At 43.2% G+C, this 16,818-nt stretch overlaps 1 protein-coding gene across 1 annotated transcript in view; it reads left to right on the top strand.

Annotated features, from left to right (window-relative positions):
• Positions 1 to 16,045, top strand: part of tbpl2 (TATA box binding protein like 2) — a gene marked incomplete at both ends in the record, with an annotated part of 40,461 nt that extends 24,416 nt beyond the window's left edge. Inside the window, one exon of the mRNA XM_079573692.1 lies at positions 15,969 to 16,045. Coding sequence (XP_079429818.1) covers positions 15,969 to 16,045 — 77 coding nt within the window. The remainder of the gene's footprint in view (positions 1 to 15,968) is intronic.
• Positions 16,046 to 16,818: the final 773 nt, after the last annotated feature.

Genomic DNA, 16,818 nt, shown 5'->3' with positions numbered 1-16,818 from the left:
GGCAAATATATTTCTTTAAAATTACTATTTTTAGGACATGGACTTTTTTTCTTCGTAAAAAAATTGTAAAGCATCAAAAATACATTTTTAAAAGTGTTCTAATGACGTGACGTCACCAGGGCCGCAGACGTGCGCGAGCGTGTGCGTGATGACTCATGAACGAGCAGATTCTCCCTCTTGTGATTTAGCGGCTGAAGTCTGAGCAAAACAAATGAACGGACTGGACTAAAAACAAGGATAAACGCGAAATAACGAACATCTCAAGTAAGTTTAGCCAAAAACTAAATACGTTTGTATGATGAATATAATGTGTTTATAGCATTGGATTATGGTTAATAAGAAACAACTAGTCTACATGTTATTAAACTCATTTCTGAAAATTAAATAATGGCACTAATAACCTGTAACTGTTTTATTAATTAAAAAAATACTAGCAGCATTTAATGTACTTATGTACTTACACCATTATTTGTGTAATTAGAATGAAACACAAAAAAATGCATGATTTCTGCATCTGTCCTGGATCCAGTACAGTACAGGACAGTACAGATAAATGCTATGTAAAAAACAATATCTCACATTTTACCAATGAAATGTAATATAAAACACTTTTGCAGTGCTCATTCTTTGTATTTCAGCCAAACAATTCTAGTTGTGATGTTATACTAGCAAATACAGTGAAGTAACAACTCGATTTTTATCAATTCTATCACAATATCAAGACTTCCAGCACTTACGAAACTTCCCAGAAAAGTGACCGAGCGTAAGTTCATGAGCGCGGCTACGTACGTCCGAAGGGCCGCTAAGCGCCCGGTTGTTCCAAGAGCGGCTAAACGAGCTTTTTAAGCCCCGCCCTGACAAACTAACCCCCAAAGTCATCGTAGCAGCTTATTCGCCTGAAATGGCCTTAAAAAAACATTTTGTATTTAAAGAACGATGATATTAAGAGATTTGACTTTTTGCGTAATGGCGTCCGCTCCGCTCTGAGGCTTCGTCGGCAGCCGTGCGCTCACGCTGCTTTCACCCACTTGGGCCGTGGGAGCAGAGATACAGGTGACGCGTCATACGGGTACTTTGGGCCGCAATGGCGGACGAAACTGGTTTCATGCGCCACTGAGCACCTCTATGTAAAGAGATAGGAGCTGGGACAGCAGGCCTTATCCAGTTTATAATAGATCCATGGTTTAGACATGTTAAAAACAACTTTAACAACTGGTTTCAAGGTTTTCAACTCTAGACTAGGCCAGATCTTCCTCCTGAGATAACGAAATCTGGTACTTAATGAGGGCCGGACTGTTAGCATTGGAGCAGCGCGAGCTACAAGTCACACAAGGGCCGAGTCTACAGTGAAGATCCCGCCCTTATGCCCTTTTTAGGAACATGCTTCATCAGAGCTGGGGAGGGGGAGTCTGTAAATCCGCCATGACTTCCCCCTTGACCGTGGTCATTCTGGTAAACGGGGAGGAGTGAGCAGAAGCCCATTTATATATACCAGGGGTGGCGAACACGCGGCTCTTGAGCCGCATACGGCTCTTGGCATGATTGGAGATGTTTAAAGGGGGGGTATTATGCAAAATCGACTTTTTTCAGCTTCCCATCATGTTATTCTGTCACTCCCTCATTAAAAACATGCCTGAAGTGTTGCCTTGGCACATTCACGTATTTTCGAGTAGTCTGTAAAAACTCTGATGGCGGCCATTTTAGGGATAAAACGCCTGATTCCTTCAGGGAACGCCCTCGACCTCCAGGATACGCCTCCGAGCTTTCGTCACCAGCCGAGTAACCAACCACTGCCCCTCAGCAGAACCCCCTCCCCGCAGTGTCTAGCCCTAAGATGTAAACAGAGTCATCATGGAGGATTAGCTTCATGTGTTGTGAACCGGAGCCACAGCAGACTTTTACAAAGCCACACATCAGTGTTTCTGTTACCGAAACACCCAGGATTCAAACCCGTGACAAGAACGCTTATTTCAGCGGCTGGTTCTGAGCTGGGCCTTGATGATGCACAGAGTCTCCGGAGAAAGCTAATGCTAAGCTAAACCTCGAGTCATCACGTGAAAACGAGAGATATGCACACATAAAGTCAATAAAAGCACCACACACATAAAGAACCGTTTAACAATGATCACACACGGAGCCGGGCTTGTTGATTTGGAAGTTTATTGCTCACATTTCATCTACAGTGAGTCATAGACGAGTGGCTTTCTCCCGGAGCTAACAAGCTAGCTGCGATAAGCTAACGGGAAAATTCACTGAATACAAGCAGCACATTATGCATTGAAAACGTCACTAAAACAGGCAACTGCTTGAAGCAGCCTTTATGATGATCACACACGGAGCCGGGCTTGTTGATTTCGTAGTTTATTGCTCACATTTCATCTACAGTGAGTCGTAGCCGAGTGGTTTCTCTCGGAGCTAAGGCACTATTAGCCGCGACAAGCTAACAACCTTCACAACATTCACTGAAAACAGGCAGCATATTATGCACAAATAACGTCAATAAAGCAGCAACTACTCGAAGCAGCCTTTACGATGATCACACAATGAGCCTGGCTTTACACATTTGTGGTTTATTGCAGACTTTTCATCAACAATGAGCTGTAGTCGATTATAACAAGCTAACGGGTAACCTCGAAAAACCACTGTCCACCTGCACAGATAATGTCCGTCTTTGAATGGTATGGGCTCCTGCAGATCCTGGTGTCGTCCATGGGGGTATAGTTAGAGATCCATAGGGCAGATGCAAAGAGAGAGCCTCCAAACAGCAGTTATTTTTCAGGCAAGAGCCCCGTCCAAGCGTCCGGTGTGGAAGGTTCGTCTCCAAATAATATCCTGTGTGGCCATTGTTCACAAAGTGATAGACAGTAGGTCCTTTCCAACAATAAAAAATAAAATGCACCGATCGTAGTTTCAATACTGTGGAGAAAGTGTTGTGATGCCACAGACAGCGTGTGGAGGGGGCGTGTCTAAAGGGTCAGAGGTTCTTAAAGAGACAGGGGCCTATTTCAAGCCATTTGCTACCGCCATTTTGAAAGAGCAATTTTATACAAGGCAGTTATTCTAATTTACTGCATTGACAGACCAACAGAAGGTTTGTCATCATTGTAGTGAGATATAGACTGGTGCTATGTGGCTGAAAAAAGAATAATACCCCCTCTTTAATACAATGCGGCCCTTTGCAAAATAATTGGTAAATATTTCCCATAAACTGTAACCAACCATGCTCCTACAGACCCTGTTTCCATCTCTACATGAATGAGAGTCTGTATCTCTCTCCTTTTGGAGGCGGCGTGTACAAGGAGCCCGTGCAGCCTCACTCAAAGTGGGATGTAGGTTGAACAACAGGCAGGCAGATCGTGGCTCTGGGATCAGCTTCTGCTTTTCAGGTTTCTGATCAGCCTTCTCTTTATTTGATGTAATTTGGCCTCATATTCACAGAAAAAGATCAAAATTAGGAAATGGAAAAAAGCGGAGCTCTTATGAAGCAAATGATGCGAAGCTCGACATCGTAACAGAAATACACAAAGTCATGACTTTTCTTCCACATGTGACAGTAACTGTAACAGATGCAACTTAAAACAGACTCTCAGTCCTCCAGAGGCTCCTGATTAAAGTTTATGAACTTTGTGCAGCCTACAGTGCGTTCTCTGCACAGTCCAGTCAGGACAAAGCTGCACTGAGCGCTCAGGCCAGGGGCGGATCAGAGGAGGGGGCTCAGAGGGCAGGGCCCGGGCCCCACATACAAACAGACCCCTGAATTAAAAAAAGAAAACAATCTAATTCTGTCTCAGTCAAAGCAGGAAACACAACATTTCAGTTAATATATAATATGTATTTCAATCTTGGTGAGGAGTAAAACCATTAAATCTAACACAATTATTGAACAAAAAAAAGAAAAAGGCATAAGGTCATAGTTTCTTGTGATTAAATAAAACGGTCACATTCTGTTTAATCACAATAAACTACCGCCCTGGATCTCGCTAATGGTCGGTGCCTTTGTGGCTCTTCACAGGATCAAGGTTGAACATTTCGGCTCTTGGTCTCTGACTAGTTGGCCACAGTCTATGAGCTTACCTTCATAAATGTATTTAGCGGTTTCTTTTCTGTTTTAATACAGCTTGGCTCCTCTGAATGATCCCATAATCCCCACCAGAGGGCAGCATTTGTCCACTGTTTGTTCTCATGTGTGGTGGAAACAGAACGTGTGCAGGGTGGAGTCATACGTGCAGGTAGATCACGGGGCTTAAATGTCTGCATTAACTGGTCTAGTAAGATTCTAGTAAGATTCCTTCGCCAGGGGGTGAACTCACTTATTTCTTTCTGCCCTGTGAATGTTTGAGTATTAAAAATATGAATATCATTCAAAGATCAGACCACATTTCATTAGCAATTTAGGCAGAAAAGTAAGAAATTCCAATAGTGACACTATGTCACATTCACCTATTTTTTAAAGGTGAATATGACATAATGTCACTATTCATTTCCCTCACATACACACGGAGGAAGATGATCCCTGATCAAGTTTCATTACTTTTTGTTTAAAAATAAATATTAATAGATTTGTATTAGGGGATTGACAGACCGGCCAACCAATCAACTGCTGTGGCACGAGTCGATCTAATCTCTCTCTCCCTCAGCCTAGTTTTAACATTAATGGCGAAGGCAGAACCTTTTTATGTGTTTTGGTGGGGCAATAAACAGTGTTTGTGTATTTTACCTGTATCATATTCAGCTGATATGAGCGAGCTAAAGCTGGGACTGTCGCTCCACCATCACCGAGGCCCATTGTGCGAATAACTTTTATCTCACATGGACTCATTCAAAATGAATCAATCTAACTCTGGGACCGAAAGCCTGTTTACTTCAGACCTTGGATTTACAAGGAATATGATCCTAGCAGTAGAAAGAATCTAGATGAGGCCAGGAGAGGAGGGTGGAGCGAGAGAGAAACGGAGGGCAGAGGAGGGTTCTAAAGCAGGTTACAATAATAAAATCAAAATTAAGTAAAAGCGGCGAAATGGAAATAAGCCACCACATTGTATGTTTTGACAGAAAAGTAATGCCCTAGTTTGTGAACTAGTTATTTCTGCAGCACTAAACCGAATTTAAGCATAAAATCTCTGCAGAATAACTCCTTTACCCTGAAGCTTTGCAGTTGCACCTCTTATACCCACAGCTCACCTCTGTACAAGCATTGTCTGATTTGCAACAGTAAAAAAGGAGAGACGTCAGCAGACTGACGTCTCCCCTTTTATCGCACTGGGTCAGGCTGTCGTAGCATCTCTGTCATGGCCTTGACTGTGGAGCTCAGACTCTGGCTTATCATTTATGATTTATCCCTTTACTGTGGAAGCACAGACAGGCTTGAATGGTAGGACTAGCACAATGTCTCCGGGTTCCACACTGATGGTGAATAACCTTCTCCTGTATTAGACATCCCACCTCCCACCTCCGGAAGAGCTTCACCCAGATTCCGGGGGAGGCTGGGGACATGGAGTCCGAGTGGACTCTGTTCTCCTCCTCCATTGTCGATGCGGCTGCTCGTAGTTGTGGCCGTAATGTCTCTGGTGCCTGTCGCGGCGGCAATCCCCGAACCCGGTGGTGGCGCCCGGAAGTAAGGGATGCCGTCAAGCTGAAGAAGGAGTCCTACCTGGCCTTGTTGGCTTGTGGGACTCCTGAGGCAGCTGAGAGGTACCGGCAGGCCAAGCTGCTGCAGCTCGTGCGGTCGCAGAGGCTAAAACTCGGGTCTGGGAGGAGTTCGGGGAGGCCATGGAGGAAGACTATCGGTCGGCCTCGAGGAGATTCTGGCAAACCATCCGGCGCCTCAGGAAGGGGAAGCAGTGCTTCACCAACACTGTTTACAGTGCGGGTGGGGGGCTGCTGACCTCGACTGGGGATGTCGTCGGGCGGTGGAAGGAGGACTTCGAGGATCTCCTCAATCCCGTCGTCACGTCTTCCGATGAGGAAGCAGAGGCTGGGGACTCGGAGGTGGGCTCGCCCATCACCGGGGCTGAAGTCACCGAGGTGGTGAGAAAGCTCCTCGGTGGCTCCGGGGGTGGATGAGATTCGCCCTGAGTACCTTAAGTCTCTGGATGTTGTAGGACTGTCTTGGCTGACACGTCTCTGCAACATCGCGTGGCGGTCGGGGACAGTGCCCCTGGATTGGCAGACCGGGGTGGTGGTCCCTCTCTTTAAGAAGGGGGATCGGAGGGTGTGTTCCAATTACAGAGGAATCACCCTCCTCAGCCTCCCCGGTAAGGTCTACTCCAGGGTGCTGGAGAGGAGGATCCGGCCGATAGTTGAACCTTGGATCCAGGAGGAACAATGCGGTTTTCGTCCTGGTCGTGGCACACTGGACCAGCTCTATACCCTTCATCGGGTACTCGAGGGTTCGTGGGAGTTCGCCCAACCAGTCCACATGTGTTTTGTGGACTTGGAGAAAGCGTTCGACCGCGTCCCTCGTGGTGCCCTGTGGGGGGTGCTCCGGGAGTATGGGGTCCGGGGCCCTCGTGGTGCCCTGTGGGGGTGCTCCGGGAGTATGGGGTCCGGGGCCCTCTGCTAAGGGCTGTCCGTTCCCTGTATGAGCAGCAGGAGCTTGGTTCCCGAGGGAGGTGTTCCAGGCATGTCCTAGTGGGACAAGGCCTCGTGGAAGGCCCAGGACACGTTGGTGGGACTACAGTGCCTCTCGTAAGTATTCATACACCTTGAACTTTTGCACATTTTGTCATGTTTACAGCCCTAAACATAAAGATTTTATTATTTATTTGTTTACTGAACGTTCACACACAAGTAACAGACGACTGTGAAGTGAAAGCAAAATGATACATGATTCTGTTATTTTTCAAAAAATAGAAAAGTGAAAAGTGGGGCTTGCATAAGTATCATACAGCATTTTCTGAGTGCATTAAATTGCCTTTAAAACATTCCTAATGACTCCAGAATGTTCACTCCTTGGCCTAACGGTTAAATAGAGGCACCTGTGTGTAATCTACTCTCAGTATAATTACAGCTGTTCTTTCAGGCCCTCAGAGCTGTGGTCACTAAACAACATCATGAAGGTCCAGGAGCACCAGAGAGGTCAGGGATAAAGCTGTGGAGAAGTTTAAAGCAGCCTTAAGTTATACAAAGATTTCCCAAGATTTAAACATCTCCCGGGGCAACTGTTCAATCCATCATTCAGAAATGGAAAGAGTAAAGCACCACTGCAGACTTACCAAGACACGGCTGTTCACCTAAACTAACAAACTGAACAAGGAGACACTGGTGAGAAATACAACCAAGTGCCCCAAGATAACTCTGGAGCAGCTGTGAAGTCCTGCCGCTGAGCTGAGGAATCTGTACATGGGACAACTATAAGTCGTATCTACACAAATCTGGCCTTCATGGACGAGTGGAAGAAGAAAGACATTATTGAAAGGAGAACATAAAAAATCCTGTTTGAACTTTGTAGAAGTCATATGGAGGACACAGCTCCATGTGGAAGAAGGAGCTTTGGTCAGAGGAGACAAACGTTATGTATGGAGCAAACCTGACACTGCTCATGGTCCTGAGTGCACCATCCCCAGTGTCAGATATACGGGGGGGAGCATCATGCTGTGGGGCTGCTTTTCCTCAGCGGGGACTGGGGAGACTGTAAGAATAGTTGGGAAGATGGATGGAGCCAAAGACAGAGACATTTTGGAGGAAAACCTGCTGGAGTCACAAGAGAACTGAGGCTGGGGCGGAGATTCACCTTCAGCAGGACAATGACCCTAAACACAACGATAAATCTACAAAAACAAACATATTAATGTGTTAGAACGGCCCAGTCAAAGTCCTGACCTGAATCCTATTGAAAATCTGTGGAAAGAATTGCAAACTGCAGTTCACAAACGCTGTCCTTCAAATCTGACAGAGCTTGAGTTGTTTTGTAAAGAGGAATGGGCTAAAATGTCAGTCTCTACATGTGCAAATCTTGTAGAGTCAAGACTTTCTGCTGTTATTGCAGCAAAAGGGGGTTCCACAAAGTATTCATTCATCTGTGTAATACTTATGCAAGGCCCACTTTTCACTTTTCTATTTTTTGAAAAATAACAGAATCATGTATCATTTTGCTTTCACTTCACAGTTGTCTGTTACTTGTGTGTGAACGTTCAGTAAAAAAATCAAAATAAAATCTTTATATTTAGGGCTGTAAACATGAGAAAATGTGCAAAAGTTCAAGGTGTATGAATACTAACGAGAGGCTCTGTATGTCTCCGAGCTGGCCTGGTGTGGCCTCGGGGTCAGAACAGCCGGAGGAGGTGTGGCCTCGGGGTCAGAACAGCTGGAGGAGGTGTGGCCTCGGGGTCAGAACAGCTGGAGGAGGTGTGGCCTCGGGGTCAGAACAGCTGGAGGAGGTGTGGCCTCGGGGTCAGAACAGCTGGAGGAGGTGTGGCCTCGGGGTCAGAACAGCTGGAGGAGGTGTGGCCTCGGGGTCAGAACAGCTGGAGGAGGTGTGTGTGGATCGGGAAGTTTGGGCATCTCTGCTGAGACGCTGCCCCCGCGACCCGGCCCCGGATAAAGCGGAAGAAAATGGATGGATGGAAATGTGTTGTTGGTAGTTTTGGTGTTTGTTTTGTTTTTTCAAATAGGACGGCCATTTTGTTTTCCCACTTAAAACAAATGAAGGCATTAATCAACTGGCTATACCTGAAATATACTGAGTGAGGCTGTTTTCATATAAAAACAGGAGGCTAAGCAGCTAGTTTACTGCTGTTCTGGGCCTTTATCCACCTGTCTGATGTGAGTCGGGGTGTCAGTCTGATGTGAGTTGGGGTGTGGGTGCTGTGAGGTTGGGGTGTGGGTGCGGTGAGGTTGGGGTGTGGGTGCTGTGAGGTTGGGGTGTGGGTGCTGTGAGGTTGGGGTGTGGGTGCTGTGAGGTTGTACCTGGGATCAGTTTGTCGCTCCGACAGTCGTAGAACATCCCGAGGCTGAAAGGCCTCCCCACGGCCACGGTCTCCATGAGCTCCATCTGCACAAGAGTAGATTTGTGAGAGTCGACCTTATTGTCCCCGTCGGGAAAACTGTTTCCTGCATTTGACCCGTCCGGACCGAACAAAGCTGTGGAGCTGTCGGAGGATTCGTTTGACGCCCGGACTCGCGTCACGGAATACGGTCCACAGACTCAGCGCTCAAACCAGCCAGAACACGGAGCAGGGCCAAGACCCAGCTGAGTCCTGGTGTCCCGGTAGAAACATTTCTTTTGCTAGGATGGGAAAGGCTACATATGAGAACAAACTGATCCAAACTACTCGTAGACCTAAACTTAACCCTAACCTTAAAACACTCAGATCAAAGGAGAAAGCCGTTTCCCATCCTGGGAAAGAAGATTTAGCGCCCGGTACGGCAGCAGCTGTGGGTGTGAGGCGGGGAAGCATCTTTTGTTCAAATGTCTATGATCCGCTGCTCAGTCTCCAGAGTCTCTGGTCGGGCTGAGCCTCTGAGCTCGGCCCGTGCCATGGAGGCAGGGGCGTCGGACTGGGGGGTAAAGGGTACTGAGTACCCAGGGCCCAGAGCAGGGGTGGGGCCTCAAAAATGCTGCAAAAAGCGTTCTGTATTGTACTTTCTAAGTTTCTTCATAATTGATACTATAAGAACTGAACAACCGGGCTGAAATACAACAGTTGCTACACAGAATGTTGCACAAACAATAATGATGGATAATATCTCAGGGCTCTGACACCCCTTTAAACACGTGCCACATGGTTCAGCCCACACACCGGTGTTCAGCACCAGCTTCAGCTCAGCAGTGACTCTGATGAGGTGGACTCTGTAATGTAATGACTCAGAGCTATGAGGAAAGACAGATCTGAGTCTGGCCTCGCTCTAATGTGCTTTTATTTAACACTCGCCTGTTCTAGCGGAGCTGAGAGGAAACTTTCTGTCATAAATGACACTTAAACATGAAGTGAGTCCTGCCTCTGCCTGCGCTGAGACGAGGAGACAGAGCTGCTTCTCTCCTCGTTTAACCTCTAAAATTTCTCTTTCCTCATGTTTATTATAACTGAGCCTCAGGCCAATACAGGGACAAAGCCACAGGTCGCGCACGCCGTTTTCTCCTAATTAATTATGCTAATTAGCCGCGCACATTTGGAGACACACATTATAAATGAGCAGCTTTGGAGACGAGTCAACCTGGTTCTAGTGAAAGATGGAGCTCGAGCCATTTAGTTTATTCCAACGTAACTTTGTACAAAAACAGTTTACTGACAACACACTTAAAGGCTTCAAATATGGTGAGACTGAGTCAGACTGAAGCCCTTGAGTTTTGTGTTCAGGCCTGAGGTCACAGAGACATCATAGGATCATCATTTTATGTAAAATAGCATTTTAATGCATATTTTAAAGTCACACACGTGTTATTCTCAGCACAAATATCCCATGTCGTCCTGTTTAATGTGATGCTAATAATCATTATGCTCGACATAAAACCAGCCATTTCAATTGGCCCAATGAAAGTAGAATATTCCAGCCTAATCTAAATATCTGTGTCACTGCAGGATTAAAGGTTATTCAGTTACTGTAACTGAGGCCAAATCAGAGGCAATTTCAAGTCAAACATTGACTTGTAGCAAACAAACAAACAAACAAACAAACAAACACACAAACAAACAAACAAACAAACAAGCAAACAAACACACAAACACACAAACAAACAAACAAACAAACACACAAACACACAAACAAACAAACAAACAAACAAACACACAAACACACAAACACACAAACACACAAACACACAAACACACAAACAAACAAACAAACAAACAATAAAACAAACCATGACCTCAGTACCCATTGGATTGGATGTGTTTGTGTATGAAGCACTTTTTTGGCCGACCCATTTTTTCCCTTAGTGAAGGTATATATAATAAAGTTCTAATAGAATATAAATGAACTGCACTGTCAAACCACTAAACCACTGTTATGTGGTCAAAGAACATAGAATATGAAATGTGAATTTTATATGGGGGGGGTCCACCAAGATAGTTTGTCCCCAGGGCCCAGAATTTGGTGCTACGCCCCTGCATGGAGGAGTAGGTCCATGCAGCACAACATTGAATCAAGTCTGACCATAAACATTAACGCTGTCGCCTTATTTAAGGTTTAAATCACTAATGTGGATTATATGCGGTGGCAATGCTATACATGCTGTTAGAAACTGTTCCAGCGCTGTTTGTGTTTAGTTAAAGTTGGTGTATCATGTGCATCATCACCACCTCCTGACTTGGTGGAGTACTCCCGTACTCCAGGTGTACGGTGCTCAGATTGATAAATGCCAAAACATGCAGTATTTTTCGTACACCCACATACGCTCTGATTTCATCGTACGCAAGTTTAAATGAGGGCCATTGTCACACACATTCCCACACACTCACCAGAAACATGACATGATGAAACCCGGGGCCTGTGGGCGTTTAAAACACACTTAACAGAAGTGAAAATATACTGAGAATAATTTATTTAGATTTTAATACATTCATATAGTAATCTATGTGTTTTGTAAATGTAATTATTGGTGCAAATTAAATTTACACTTACGAAATGTTATACTTTTGGAGTTGTGGATTTTACATAGAATTTAAATAACACAATAATAATATATATATATATATATATTATTCTTTGTGCACTGGGTTAATGTGGGACAGTGGGTAATGTGAGACACCCCCTGTATCTCTGTAGGAGAGGTTGGTGCTGGAGCTGTGTTGAGTATGTGTTTTTTCACATGTAAAAGTTAATTTTCTGGCTGAGAACGTTTTCAAGTGTTGTGTCAAAACAAACGGCTTCAGGAAGAAAAACTTCTGTCACACATGTTGATGATCTCGAACATATGAACCCATGTGCTGGATGCTCGTTAAAGATCAGCCTGAATTGCTGGAGAAGTTGTTCTTTCTAAAATGGTGGCTGTGGGTAAAGTGGGACAATAATCCAGGTGGTCCAGACTCTGGTTCTGAAGGTCCTGTGAGTCCCAGACTGTGGACTGGCTCGTTCTGATTATGGGTCCATGTTCTGACCCCGAGGCTGTGAAGTAGCTACAATAGCTACGACTTGTGATGTGATTTAAAGGTGCTATATCCTGCTATTTTAGCCATTCCAAAGTTAAGTATAGGCATGTATATGATATATTGTACCTCTACCACTATGGAGCTCATTTATGTGATAAATATAAGTGTTTTCTGGAGGTATTTTTCAAACCCGGAAGACAAAACGCTTCGATTCAGTTAACTCCGCCCCCTCTCTCCGCACATACTTTACCGTTATATAAATAAACAACAATAAGTGAAGTTACTTCACGATGCAGTTATAAGGAGTTGACATCTGCAACACAGCTTCATTATGGCTAACACACACATGCTAATATGCTAACACACAAGCTAATATGTTAACACACATGCTAATATGCTAACACACATGCTAATATGCTAACACACATGCTAATATGCTAACACACAAGCTAATATGTTAACACACATGCTAATATGCTAACACACATGCTAATATGCTAACACACAAGCTAATATGCTAACACACATGCTAATATGCTAACACACAAGCTAACACACATGCTAATATGCTAACACACAAGCTAACCCGCGTTTGGATTGACTCACCGCTCTGGTCCATCGCTGTTTACATTGTGGGACTCGCGTTGGTTATAAAAGTTAATCCACTTTGATTCTGGTGAAGGTTCACAAACATCCATCAGAGACGTCACAGAAAAACACAATTTTGGTGAAAGTCGCTGAATCCCAGAGAAAAAAACAGCTGAGTGGCCTCTTCCTGAAAAAGGTTGAATATAAACTCCTCGTCCTCGTAGCCAAACGCGCTTCTTTGTCTCCGTGACATGATCGTTAGGTAAGAATAAAGAACAGGTGTGTCCAGTTATAACGAGCTCCATCTTCAGCTGCAGCGCAAACATGACTGATCTGTTCAGACGCTCAGGGTTTGTTTTGGCCTCAGCTGATCTGGAAGCACCTCGGGCACATCCTTTTTAATAAAATAAATAAATAAAAATTCTCTTTGTTTCTCTCTTACGACAGAAATAATGAAAAAGCTGTTTTACAAATTAAAATCAGACTGTAAGCATAGAATTAAGACATTACATTACAGACGTCGAGCACTTCCGTTCCGCTGTGACGACACAACTGAGCAGGTCAGTCGTTCACCAGGAGAGGGCGGAGCCTCAGAGAGCAGGAGGGCGGAGCCTCAGAGAGCAGGATTCAGGAGGATTACTGAGAGCTGCGTGAATGAAGCCACAAACCACTCTGGGGGTGTTTTTGAAAAGGAAATAGCAGAACAACATGGCTAAAAGCTCCAAGAAGTCGATTTTGCAGGATATAGGACCTTTAAATGATTTTTACAGTAGGCTCCACTAGGAGGCGCTGCTGGATACAGTATTGATTAGCTCTGCTTGTTTGCTGCAGACGACCTGCTTTATTGTTGTTTGCCAGACCTGTTCTGCTCCTGCCAAAACCTGTTAATAAAACAGTTAAAAGTACTTCCATGAATCTGTGAATTCATGACACGACTATTGTCCTGTCCTCCTGACCCCCACGCTGTGATTGTTAATTAAAACATTTTGAATGAATGATGTTGTATTTGATTGACTTTTAAAGTTGCTACTCCTGATCACTTTTGAACATAAAAAAAATGCTTCTTTGACCAGTCCCCATGATTCTGTTACTCGTCCAACATTAGTTTGAGAATGAGTGTTTGTCAGTCTGGCTTTTCTTGTTAAACATGTGTCGTCATAGTTTCACTTTTTGGTTTCATTTTTGTCAGACACTAAGGTTAGAGATGTTGAAGATCTTTTACCTTTACATGTTTCAGCGCCATCTACAGGCCGTCATCAGAAGTATCACCGGCGTGCGGTGACGTGTCACTGATCAGCTGTTCTTACTTCCGAGGCGTGACCAGTCTGACGGTCCCAACAGGTCCGACAGACTGGTCACGCCCCCTGCCGCCCGGTGGATTCAGGGCGACAGGGGGAGTGGTCACTGAACCCAAAATGAACCCAAAAAGTGATGCTGTATCACAAGTCGACACAATGAACGTTCTGAAGTTTATGTGTCATTATGGTGAAAAAATAAAATGTTTGTCAGTTACAGATTAAGATTTTTGTCGTTACGTATTAACGTTCAAGATAGGACACAGGTGTTAGTTATTTTCAACAGATTTCACTCAGTTATGAGACATTAGCTTGAAGTTTCTTTAAAATATATCTGATCTCAAAACATTAGCTAAAAATCCACATTTTAGATGTTAATGAAAAGTGTGGTGTTAAAAAACAACTAAAAGCAAAACTAAAAAAGTGAGTCTTTAGACTGTTATTAAGTAATTATTAAATCTTTTTTTTCTTAGTTCATCTACATGACAAAACGATCATCAGCAGAATCCCACAGTGTGTTTTGTAGTGGCAGCCCGTGAAAAAGAGTAATTACTTTGATACATTGATAGTAAAGTGCAGTCAAAGAAACAAGAATAGAATGAACATAACTCGAATACAAGAAATAAAACGTAAAGAAAAAAGGCCAACGTTATCAAAATAAATAGTAAATGAACAGTGTACAGGGCAGACAAGTAGGAAAAGTTACTTTTGAACAGTGACAAATCCACTAACAACAACTCTGACAACTACAATAAATAGATTTATATAGATTTTTATGTATGGGAAACATATATTATTATATGTAGTATTTATTATATATATTATAGGGCCAGATCTTGTGGAGGCGCACAGGGGACGCAGGCTCTTTGTGAAGTATTGGCCTCTGCGTCACAAGAAGACGTGACTGCACTGATGCCACGTCTGACATTCATTTCCTGGTTTACATTGTGTTCTTCTTTAAGCCTGAGGCTCTCAGGCCAAACTAAACATTTCATTTACCCCATCGTGAGCTAAACCATGTTCACGTCTGGAGAGAAAAAGAGCTGTGTTTGGAGGAAAAAGCGCGTCTCCATCCCAGTACTTCTCCCTTAAATGCACTAAGTGTGGCTACGTCACAAAGTGCGCTCCTCTTCAGCGCTTCGAGTCAAGATCGGGCCCTTACTGTCGTAAAACCACTGTTACTTCACTCCAGTACACACAGTATTGAGAAAACTATGACTTACCTCTGGAGATGTGGGTCTTCAGGACGAGTTCAGGAGCCGTCCTGTGTCTGTGAGCTCTGGTGATCAGTGACTCATTATTAAACCTGCTCCACTGGTTTCAGCTCAGCCTCATTAAACGTGCCTCACTCGGCTTTTCTGATTTATACTTTTGATTTTTTGTTGTTGCTTTTATCGGAAAGCTCGAAGAGACAAACAAACTTGCGGTTTTGACTAGAATGTGCCGGATTACTGACAGCTTATAGTCAAGGAAAGAGCACAGGGCAATTCAAAGTGCAGCACAGTTGCATAAAATGACAAGAAAACAGATCAAATCAATCCATAAAACATCCACAAGAAAATCAAATCAATGACGGTAAAGGTGAGAGTGCAGGAAACACGTTCAGTGTCATATTCACGAGTAAAAAGAAGTGTTTTCAGCCTGAGTCTGAGGCCTGTTTCACATCCTCATGAAGACTGTTCCAGACTTTAGCTTTAGCCTCAGCATGTTTAGTCCTGACTCTGGCGCCTTTATTTTCCATCTACAACCCTCCAGGATCAATTGTTGTGTAGGTTTTTTGGCGAGAAGCTCAGTCAGCAGAGAAAACCTTCCAAATACAGATCCTGGAGAGTCTTCGAGACGACTGATGGAAAGTAAAGGCGCCGCTGACCACGCACACAGTGGGTACTGGGTCTCTAAGGTCAAAACACACAAATATCAACATTGTTTTGCATAAAAGTTGCATAACACACCTTGCCATCCATCCATCCATCCATTTTGTTCCGCTTTATCCGGGGCCGGGTCGCGAAATGATACATAGAGTTTTGTTAATGAACCTGTTTTGTCCTCGTTTCAGGAGCGAAGGAGCGAGCGGAGATTTACGAAGCTTTCGAGAACATCTACCCCATCCTCCGAGGCTTCAGGAAGCACTGAACCCCGACATTCTGTAAATATGTAAATGTAAATAACTGTATTCAAGAGTTTTCCTTTGAAATGGACCAAGAACTGGGGAAGAAAAACACATGTCATTATGTTAATGAGTCGGAGTTTTATTAAATATTATTCTGTTTTGTTTTGCCAAAAGAAATGATGAAAAGAAAGATTATAATGTTGAATAAATGTGATTAACCTCTTTACATTTCTGTCTTTTTTTCATCATATTTTTTGTCTTTTTTCATCATATTTTTTGTCTTTTTTCATCATATTTTAGTCTTTTTTTCACCATATTTTTGTCTTTTTTTCATCATATTTTTTGTCTTTTTTCATCATATTTTAGTCTTTTTTTCACCGTATTTTTGTCGTTTTTTCATCATATTTTTGTCTTTTTTTCACCGTATTTTTGTCGTTTTTTCATCATATTTTTGTTGTTTTTTCATCATATTTTTGTCGTTTTTTCATCATATTTTTGTTGTTTTTTCATCATATTTTTGTCTTTTTTTCATCATATTTTTGTCGTTTTTTCATCATATTTTTGTCTTTTTTTTATCATATTTTTGTCTTTTTTTCATCATATTTTTGTCTTTTTTTCATCATATTTTTGTCTTTTTTTCATCATATTTTTGTCTTTTTTTCACCATATTTTTGTCTTTTTTTCATCATATTTTTGTCTTTTTTTCACCATATTTTTATCTTTTTTTCATCATATTTTTGTCTTTTTTTCATCATATTTTTGTCTTTTTTTCATCATATTTCTGTCATTTTTTCAT

The sequence above is a fragment of the Gobius niger genome (genome assembly GCF_951799975.1).
Source record: "Gobius niger genome assembly, chromosome: 16".
In the NCBI taxonomy this organism is placed as follows: Eukaryota; Metazoa; Chordata; class Actinopteri; order Gobiiformes; family Gobiidae; genus Gobius; species Gobius niger.
Note: the sequence above shows the minus strand (reverse complement) of the source record. Positions and strands in the feature narration are given on the sequence as shown.